Source organism: Ailuropoda melanoleuca, chromosome 8 (assembly GCF_002007445.2).
Source record: "Ailuropoda melanoleuca isolate Jingjing chromosome 8, ASM200744v2, whole genome shotgun sequence".
Lineage (NCBI taxonomy): Eukaryota > Metazoa > Chordata > Mammalia > Carnivora > Ursidae > Ailuropoda > Ailuropoda melanoleuca.
Window position 1 is genome coordinate 60,018,957 of NC_048225.1, and position 10,882 is coordinate 60,029,838.

General features: G+C 40.6%; 2 protein-coding genes across 4 annotated transcripts in view; one reads left to right on the forward strand and one right to left on the reverse strand.

Annotated features, from left to right (window-relative positions):
- Nucleotides 1-10,882, forward strand: part of LOC100482330 (olfactory receptor 481) — a 118,086-nt gene that overhangs the window by 48,586 nt on the left and 58,618 nt on the right. The gene's annotated exons all lie outside the window — the stretch shown is intronic.
- Nucleotides 4,513-5,480, reverse strand: LOC100482827 (olfactory receptor 10R2). Its single transcript, XM_002916178.4, has one exon. It carries the CDS (start codon nucleotides 5,452-5,454, stop codon nucleotides 4,513-4,515), a length of 942 nt encoding a protein of 313 aa, XP_002916224.4. The 5' UTR covers nucleotides 5,455-5,480.

Genomic DNA, 10,882 nt, shown 5'->3' on the forward strand with positions numbered 1-10,882 from the left:
TCTGCTTCCCGTGTTTGGAAGGTGCAGGGTTTCTTGAATTTGTAGCTCGCGGTCTTTCATGTTTGGAATATTATCACTGAGTATTTCTTCAGGAAATATTCTACTTCTCCTTTTTGCTTGGACTTCAAGGGCACGTGTTCAATCTTGTCACAATTTCCTGTATAACTCTCACATTTTTTGTATTTTTTAATTTTTTTTCTCTAACCAGTAACATGTATGTTCTCTACTGACCTGCTTTCAGCTTACTAATCCTCTTTACTGCTGTGTCCAATCTATGAAGTCATCTGAATTCCTCATTTATTTTCCATTTCTAAGATTTAAACTTGGTTTTTTTTTTTTTTAATGTTTTTGTATTCAGTTCTCTGGTGTGATTCTTCATTTTATTCCTCTGTTTTTCTTAGACATATTTTTAATATTTATTTTGAAGTACCTAGTTTTTATGCATTTGGTCCTGGCAAATTATTGGCATACCTTGTCCTTTTGTTTTTTGAATGATGGGCAAAATAGATGAAAAGTTGTAGAGGCTCGAGATGAGATTGTCTTCCTCCAAAATGTATTTAATTTTCTTCTAGCGGGCAGATAGAGCACTGGATTAATCTCTTTGAAGAAATGGAATTTGAGTCCCCAAAGGGGTCATTCATAAAACAAAACAACTCCGTGTCTCCTCGTACAGTGTAACCCCTAAACTTNAATTTTCTTCTAGCGGGCAGATAGAGCACTGGATTAATCTCTTTGAAGAAATGGAATCTGAGTCCCCAAAGGGGTCATTCATAAAACAAAACAACTCCGTGTCTCCTCGTACAGTGTAACCCCTAAACTTGCATCCTGGTAAAACAGTGGTGATATTTCCAGTGTGGGTTAGGTGCTGTGCTTGTTGGGGATGACCTGTTTCTGGTTTGGCTTTATTTCTTGGATGTAGCAGTTACCCCTAAGATCTAGTCTTTCAGGACTCCCCAGTAGAAGCATAAGGTATCATGGGTCCCCTCTACCTCGAACAGCCTGTTATCAGCCCAGCACTGCAAAATGCCAGAATCTGCTGAGGTCTTCAGCCTCCCCCAGGCAGATTGTCACCTGGTGTTTGGATAGCTCACCAGCCCACGTGCGACTTGGAAGTCATCAGATTCCTTAAAGAGAAATGACACATAGGATTTCAGGCTCACGTCTCTACAGTTTTTGCTCTCCAGGATCTTGACCTCACAAATTTTAGCTGCCTTGGCATCTTTGACCTCAAACTTCTTGTACTCACCCTGCGCCATTGCCAAAACCCCCACACTGTAGCTTTTTGCTCATTCTCCGTTCCTGTTGGTATCGTTTGGCAAATGCATTTATCTGTGAGGCTCAGGGAAGGACTTATTGAGGAAATGACATTAAACTGAGGCATAAAGGAAAATAGGAGTAAGGTGATTATTGCTAGCTGGAAATGCAGTTGCCGAAACAGGTGGGTGAAAGGAGAGCTGTGGGAGGTTGAACTAATTATCCTTAGCTCAAAGTACAGGGTCTGACAGTAAGCATTTGACAAATACCTGTTGGTTAAACATTAATTCTAATTCAGTGAATATTTATTTGGTCTTTTTATTCCTCGCAGTCGATTATGAACTGAGGAAACAAAGTTGAATAGATCATGTGCTTTTCTTTCAAGAAATTCACAACGAAATGTTTCTTAAAAATACAATGGTTTCCATTCAAATGGTAAAAATAAAGTGCTAGTTGCCATTTTTTAAACTTAAAAAATGTTTAAGGTCTTTAAATTGATGTATGTATTTAAGGCGTACAACATGATTTTTGACATACATACACATGGAGAAACGATTAATGCAGTCAAGCTCATTAACATTACCCATCCCCTCACATAGTTACTTTTTTGAGTGTGGTGAGAACAACTGAGATTTACTCTCTTAGCGAATTTCCAGTATAAAATACACTTTTAACTACACATATCGTGCTGTACTTTACATCTCTAGAACATATTCATTCTACATAATTGCAACTTTGTACTCTGACCAGTGTCTCCCCATATCTACCACCTCCCCAGCCCTGGAAACTACTGTTTTACTCTCTGCTTCTGGATCCCACTTTCTTATATTCCCCATATGAGTGAGATCAGGCAGTGTTTTTATTTCTTTGACTCATTTTACTTCGCATAATGCCTGCAGCCTCCATGTTATTGCAAATGGCAAGATTTCCTTTTTATGGCTGCATAATATTCCACAGTGTATAACTACCACATCTGTTGACACTATTGTGTGGTTTTTATCTCTCATTCTGTTAATGTGGCCTATCACATTGATTGGCTTGCATATGTTAAAACAACCTTGCATCCCAGGGGTATACCCCACTTAGTCAAATTTGAGACTTAATGAGATGAAAAAGTTTAAGATGATTATATGAGGAAATAGAGACTTTCACGTTAACTAGGGGACACTTGTGAAAATGGAATGGTGAAGTTTGTGAAATAGCTGGTCAGAGAACTTGTAGCCAAATTTTAATTCAGTGTTGAAGAATGGGATCTGGAGACCCAATAGGTTCTGACACCACCTACGATCAATGAAGCCGTGACTTGAATCCCAGTTACAAGCCCTTCAGGATCTCTCCTCACCTGCATTCACTCTAGCACAACCTCATGCTTCCTTTCTTGAGATTCTTCTTCCTTGCAGGGTTTTCTCCCAAGATGCTTTGCTGCCATTCTGGAATCTTCACTCCACCCATCAACTTTACACAGAGTTTGTCCTCTACCTCTTCATTTTAACTACGCCTTGTTGTCTGAGAAGGGCACAATTGCTTCTCAGCTCTGTTGAAAGGAAGTTGCTCACTTCCCTATTCTGCAGGCACCAGCCACAATGTTGATATTCTCCTAGCTTCTTACTGTATTTCTAAGTCATTTGTTTGCATATTTATAATAAAACATTTTCTGCGTTGACACCAATCTTATCCAGCTATGAAACAATATATGGTTGACCCTTGAACAGTGCAGGGGTTATGGAGACCGACCTCCACAGAGTCAAAAACCATGTATAACTTTTGACTCCCCCCAAAACTTAATAGGGGTGCTTGGGTGGCTCAGTCGGTTAAGCATCTGACTTCTGCTCAGGTCATGATCTCAGGGTCCTGGGACCCAGTCCCATGAAGGGCTCCACACTCCTCACTCAGTGGAGAGTCTGCTCTCTTTCCCTCTGCCCGTCCCTGCCCCCCCCCCCCCGCCCCATNTCCCCCCCCCCCCGCCGCATTGCATGTGCTCTCTTTCTCTATCTCTCAAATAAATACGATCTTTTTAAAAAAAATCATTTAACACATATTTTGTATGTCATATGTATTATATACTGCATTCTTACAACAAAGTAAGGTAGAGAAAAGAAAATGCTAAAATCATAAGGGAAGAAAATATATTTACAGTGCTGTACTACACTTATTGAAAAAATCCCCATATAAGTGGACCCATGCAGTTCAAACCCATGTTATTCAAGGGTGAACTATACTGTCCTCTGAATCTTTTACTGACGACCCAGTTTCTTCCCGTTTATTAGCAAATTGCCACCAGCCTCTTGATCTTTTCCCATCTCAGTGCCTCAGCCCTCCAGCATTGGCACCTTCACACCATGCAGCTGTGCCATCAGACAATGTGACCTCAAAATGCCTAGACTCCTTGCAGCGTCTAACATCTTCCACAATCCACATGAGAACCTTACGACAATGGCCTCAATTAGATTCTCCAGTTATGTATAGCACCTCCCACTTCTGTCATTCTCATAAATGAGAAGCTTTGATTTTTATGCTCTGAGTCAAAGAGTATTTGAATTATTTCCTTTTTGAGGACTCAGGAAAATTGTGAAACCATCTAGCCTATTCCTTGCTGGGGAGTAGAAAGAAGAGCTCTTTGACAGCCTTTTCTATATTATTCCTGAAATCTGGTATGTTAAAAATGTCTCTTTCGCTGTAATTTTCATCAGTTTGTTTTTCCAGAAATTCATCCATTCCCATCTAGTTTCCTTATTTCTTTGAATAGAGCTGAACAAGGTCGTTCTTAAAATTCCTTGAAATTTTTCTGTATTATGGCCTTTCACCCATTTCAACTCTAAGATTTTGTTTGTAGTTTCTCCTTTTTTGATTAAGTAAATTAGTGATTTTCCTTCTCCCTTGTTGGCTCACTCTCCCTCTCTCTTTCATTTTTCTCCTTTTCCATTTCAGTATAATTTTTTCCTTCTTCCAAAAGCAACAAAGATTATGAAAATAGCTTTCCAAATGTTTTCAATATGTTTACCACACTCACGTGCATGTGTATGTGTATATGTACATATATATGTAATAACATTTCAAAATATTTTTCTCATTTGAAAATATTTTAAAACTACGTCTGGTTTTGTAGTAGGAAAGGAGTGAGACCAGGGTATATCAGGCAATTAGAATGCACTTTAATTGCTTTGTACCCAAAGTGATGATTTTATTGGAAATACTCCACTTTTTTCACTTTTATTTACCAGCAGTCTATACGCTTTTAAGTGTCCAGTGTCCTTTTATTCACCCTCTGAGGGATGAACCTGTCTTGCCTAGTACCTTCCTTAGGGCCGTCTGCATTTCTTTGTTTCTGAGACTGTAAACGATGGGGTTAAGCAGAGGTGTCAGCACTGTATAGGTGACAGCCATCAGCATGTCCTCGCAGAACGAGTCCCTGTCCTTGGGCCTCAGGTAGACAAAGCCAGCAAATCCATAGTGTATGCACACCACAGTGAGGTGGGAGGAGCAAGTGGAGAAGGCCTTATACCTCCCCTTGGCAGAGGGCATCTTCACAACTGTGGACACAATGAAGACATAGGACATCACGATGAAGACACAGCTGCCCACCAACACGAAGGCAGAGAGCCCAAAAATAACCATTTCGTGACGTGAGGTGTAGTCACAGGCAAGGGAGACCACAGGTGAGATATCACAGAAGAAGTGCTGGATGATGTTGGAGTCACAGAAAGACAAGCTGAATACAACAATGACGATGCCCAGAGAAACCAGGAAGCCAACCATCCAAGAGGCCGTGATGAACTGAAAGCAGATCTTATGGGTCATCAAGATGGGGTAGTGCAGTGGCTTGTGAATGGCAGTGTAACGGTCATAGGACATGGCAGCCATGATGAAGCAGTTATTGGCTGCCAAGCCGAAGAAGACAAACATCTGCGTGGCACACTCAGGAAGAGAAATGGTCTTGCTGTCGGATAGCAAGTCCACTAACATGCGGGGGATGATTGCCATAGTGCTACAGGTTTCAGAAAAGGACAGGCCACAGAGGAAAAAGTACATGGGGGTGTGAAGGTTGTGGCTGAGCTTGACGGCCACCATTATGGACACATTTGCAGTCAGGATGATCCCATGGGAGAAGAAAATCATCACAAAGAGGAGACCCCGCAAGTCTGGGAAACTGGAAAAGCCCCACAGAAGGAATGTGCTCACTGTGGTATGATTGCTCATCATTCAGCAGGCTCAGTAAATTTCTCCCACAGATGTTGACATTCTTGAGGTCAAGACTCAAGAGTATAAAAAGCACTGAGGTCACCTGGCCTTTAAGCAAGGGCTCCTGGGCAATGACAAGACAACTCTTAATGAGAGAGTCTGAGAAATGGGAGTTAAATGGACCCGACTGAATTCGAGGTCAGAGTGATGAGGAGAAAGACTCTAGGAGAAGAGTCCGCACAAATGCCCTAGAGTAGGTTGAAATATATTCTGGAAACCCCTCCATTTATCACTCCTTTCTGTCTTCTATAGTCAGAATCTGCAGGGAAGAGGGAAATATGAAAGAAAGAATGCTTATTATCTTCAGGATTATGAGAAGTAACAGGTATAACAGGATGTGATCTAATCCTAGCTTGGCATACGGAAGTGCCTAACAACGTTGACTGAATCAATACTACTTTAAGAGGTAAAAGATTTTGAATGGCTTCCAGACATTCTTGGAATCTCTAGAGTTGTTCGCCAGAAGGCACTGGCTGCTTGGCTAACGATTATGCCAATGAGTAGACCTAATAAATGAATTTACCATTTTGAAATTTGTACTGGTTTCCAATTTATGAGGCCGGAGTGTTCAGCAACTGTTTCCCATTCAGGCAGATCTCAGAGGCAAAATGGTTATAAAAAGACTATCGCATCCTGGATGACTCCTTCGTGTCCATGATGTCCTGATGAATTCTTGAGCTTTCAGGAAAACTTCTAGGATGTTTTCTCACTGAAACACTGGTAGAAAGGGCTGCTTTGCAGCACTGCTCTTATTAGAACTCCAGTTCCTCAGCTGGAGTGTTCAGCAACTGTTTCCCATTCAGGCAGATCTTAGAGGCAAAATGGTTATAAAAAGACTATCGCATCCTGGATGACTCTTCGTGTCCATGATGTCCTGATGAATTCTTGAGCTTTCAGGAAAACTTCTAGGACGTTTTCTCACTGAAACACTGGTAGAAAGGGCTGCTTTGCAGCACTGCTCTTATTAGAACTCCAGTTCCTCAGGTTGTTTTCATCCCTTCTTAAACTAACCACTCTGTGTGTGAGATGACAGGGTGAAAGTAACCCAGGGACTTCCCATACAACGTGGGGTTTGGGTTTCGGGCACTGTTGTCTGGGAAGGAAAGGAAAACATTGAGAAGACATCCATGTGGAGTTGAAGGCTGGGGAAAGAAGGTTAGAGACACAGATTCTGAAAGATCCACAAAGCTTGAAGAAAAAAGGGAAAATATACCTTTAGTTAAACAGTGTGTATGCTCTTTATGTACTGAATTACTGGGCCAAAAACTACAAGGAGCTCAATCAGGTAACCAGTATTAAGTCAGCATCTGAAATATGCTGGTCAATATGCCATGCACTTGATAGAATTTTCTCACCAGATTTCTCCCAGCAGCTCCATGTGGTAGGTATGTTGGTCCTGATGTTATGAAAATTGACACCAAGGTACAGGTTGCCTAACTGCTATCCAAAGCCAATCCAGTAATTCCACAAATATATATTTGATCAAATAACACATGATTGCCTTAACTGCTCCTATGACAGGATATCTGGGTCACCAGGGGAGCATTCTCAAGAGTTCCATATCCTCACATCCACCCCAAATTTCTGGCAGGTGTTTCCAAGAAGAGAAAAGAAAAACTTGAGGAAAAATTCACATGTGTAGATTTTGAAACTCCAACTGTGATTCTGTTACTTTCTTTTTTCATTTTTATTGATTATAAATCTTTCTTTCCTCACAATACTCAAAGGAAATAGTGATCGAGAATATGTCAATATGGCGTCATACCCGTTACTTCCAGTCCCTCTCCAAGGGCAGAGTTTGAAGGAGATGTTTTCTGGCCCAGGATTTTGTGATCAATTCACCCTCCTTAGGCTATACCACTTCTGTAGACTGAAAGGGACATAATTGACTTCTTTTCCTAAAAACACCTTTCCTGGTTTATCCATGCCCCCACCCTTGCTAGAGGTCTGGTGGATTTAGTATGTCTAATTCCTCTGAGTTAGCAGTGAGACAAGAATTTGAGGCTGTTTCTTGACATAAGCCAGCTGGCAGACTCTTTTGGCCCAGCACCATATCAAACTCCCGCACTGTGGACACCGTAAACCAATCTGCCTCCTAAGATGTACATCAAAACCATGGCCAGTCTGGGGACTGCGGGGACCACTTTGTCACCCATCATTCCCCACCAGCCCGAACTGGAGCATTTTACTGGCAGCTACACTTGATTTGTGCTCATGGGGCAATGTTCAAAGGTAAATATTTATAACCAAGTCTTTGGAAAAAGCGTGTTTAATTTTCTCCCAACCCAATCAGAATAAAAGTCCGCTATGAGTCAGGTTTTCTATAATTTTCAGAGAAGATATTGATATTTTTAATGGGAAAATAAAGGAGTGTTTTATTGATTTATAGGTATGAATTCTGATAGGACATTAAATAAGATTTACATNAAGATTTTATTTATTTATTTGACAGAGATAGAGACAGCTAGCGAGAGAGGGAACACAAGCAGGGGGAGTGGGAGAGGAAGAAGCAGGCTCATAGTAGAGGAGCCTGATGTGGGGCTCGATCCCGTAACGTCGGGATCACGCCCTGAGCCGAAGGCAGACGCTTAACCGCTGTGCCACCCAGGCGCCCCGATTTATAGGTATGAATTCTGATAGGACATTAAATAAGATTTACATAAATTAGAAGTTCATAGGTTTATGTTTTCTCTGGTTTTAAGTGGCTTTCTGAGCTCATATATATGTGTATGTGTGTGTGTGTGGGAATACACACACAAACTTAGTTCTTTCAATGAGGCTATATTAGATCCACCAAAGAAATACTTGCTTTTAAAAATCACAACTGTTAAATATGAAGCCAAATGGTTACACCAAGAGGTCAAAGGGAAAAGGGTGTGAAGGTTAGGGGGGGACACACAAAGAATCAAATTGCCAGTGGCTTACAGTGAAATGTACAATTAAGTAATGGGAGAAATATGGAAATTGCAAGACTTCATAAATGTTTTTCTTTACTCTTTCCTGCTTAATTCTCTTGATACAATAAAATAACCGAATTTGCCTTGAAATTAGACCTGGACTTATACTGGAGTCTATTTTGTATCGGGGTAGGGGATTGAGCAGAATTAGAGGGACCTGTGTTCAAATCCAGACTGTGCTTCTATTTCATTCATATATCCAAGTAAACTTTTCTCCTCTATAACGTGGCTCTAAATATACCTCCTTGAGGGGTTACAATGCTATGCACATACACTTATCAGGTAAGTGCACGGTACCTGCTAGTTCCTTTCCCATTTGCTAAAACATCACATGGTGTAGAGACAACTTTTCCGGCAGGGGCTCAGCAACACTTGCCTGCTCACAGGTTACCCGTAACACTGTACCGGCTCTTGTGCGGAAGCAACTGTATGAAGTCGGTCCCTCTTGGGCTGCACACTCGCCTTGGGGTGGAGTTTGCAGTCCTCTTCTCTGCAGCTTTCTAGCTTCTCATTGCTTCATCTGTGTGCTAATTATGCCAGGAATAGGAAAACAACAGCATTTATTCCCCATCCAGTTGTACCTTCATTACATTCAGTATCTGTTAACTGCCAATTAACCCTCACAGCTTGTTGTTCGTGGATAGAGCACAATGTTCATGATAAATAGAAATACAAAATACAATTCCTACCTTATGTCAAAGAGGAATCCCTTCCAAACTCTTAAAAAGAAGAAAATAGTAAGCTGTATGAGTAACTTATGCTGTTTTCTACAGTTCCTTCTCTGATGTCATTTCAGGATTAGTGTTTAAGGCGATTTGCCCTTTGAATGACTGTGACAAGTTCACTCTGTCTGAAATTACAAGGTCTCTTATAACCATAGGGTAGCATCTTCTCTATGCCTTATGGTTGGAGCTGAGTTCCATGCACATTCCAAAGAGAGTTTTGTGGTCACCTGAGACCATTACCCCTTGACACAACTTGGAGTTTCTTGCTTTCCATTAGATACCAGGAGGATTGTTCTCTGTGGACCTAAAGCTCATTGTGATGTGAATGTCAAAACAAAACACTGTTTTCATTTTGATATAGTATAGTGATTATTCAGTGAAGTTTGCTCTTATGTGAAAAAAAACAAATTATTTGAAATTTAAGTTGTTCAAATACATTTTGGAATATGAATGATTCCCTCAGATATTTTACTTGCTACTCAATAACATTATTTCCATAGTTTTGACAATATGCCAAGTCCTGAAGGTCTTCTGTCCTATATGCAGGGCTAGGGAGAGAGCCTATCATACAGGCTGTTGCCTGGGGAATCAGTCAGAAGAAAGGTAGGAAAAACGATGAACACAGAATGATTGTTGTGAGTGCTTCTGCATGCGGTAGCTCTTTTGTGGAAGGCCTTGCTGAAGAGGGAAATCCACTGTAATTGAAACATCCATTGACTGCAGTGTCACTCAAAATTTTCCCCAGTATTTCATGAATTTTTAAAACCACACTGCAACGATTATCTTGTCAGCGTCTGTGTATCCAGTACCTAGATAGTTCTGAGTATCTACTATTGTATCATAAACAATCCCAAATTTTCGTGGACTTAACTGAATTTCTATAGACTGGACTCAATAAAGATAACAGATACATTGAACATCACGTTGACTCTAATCTGGGTGTTGACAGTTAGCTGTTGTCTGAGACCTTAAATTAGAATCCAGCCGTTTTTGTATGTGCGTGGTGACTGGGTTCTGTGGGTGAGCATTCCACGAGAGCCACACGGGTGCCAAATCAACTCTTGTGCCCTACCTCACTTCTACTGCGTGCTTTTCATTCAGACAGCCTGAAAGTAACACTTGGGTTCTAGGAGATGAAAAGAAATTACAACCCTTGATGGGACAGTGACAAAGTTCTGGAAGAGCATGTGGGACTAGAATTATTGCTGTCATTGTTTTTGGAAAACACCTTATGCCACACATTAAGATTTTATTATATTTGCTTTACCATGTCTCTTTGTACTTTTCCATCTATTAATCCATTTTATGGTATGTGTCAAAGGAAATTGCAGACATCAGTTCACTTCCTCAATACTTTTGTACACATATCAATAACTAGAGTTTAATACTTCTTACACATTTTATTCTATGCAACTTTATGGAAATTTACATAAAATATGTGAATCTTAAATGTACAATCACTATGAATTGGCAAATGCATCAACCTGTGTAACTCAAACCCTCTCATTATATAGAATATTAGCATCAGCCTGGGAACTTCTATGCCCCTTCCCAGTGAGGCTTAGTTCTCCCTTATAGAGACACCCATGGTCCTGATTGTTTTTTCACAATGGCTTTTCTTGCAGGCTCTAGAATTTCATACAAATGAGATCAAACCTCATGCCGTCTTTTTTGTAAGGTTTCATGGTTTCCTTTTTTTTTTTTTTT

Bases quoted from the DNA above. Each gene is read 5' to 3' on its own strand.
- LOC100482827 (XM_002916178.4), bottom strand. From the start codon at position 5,454: ATGATGAGCAATCATACCACAGTGAGCACATTCCTTCTGTGGGGCTTT.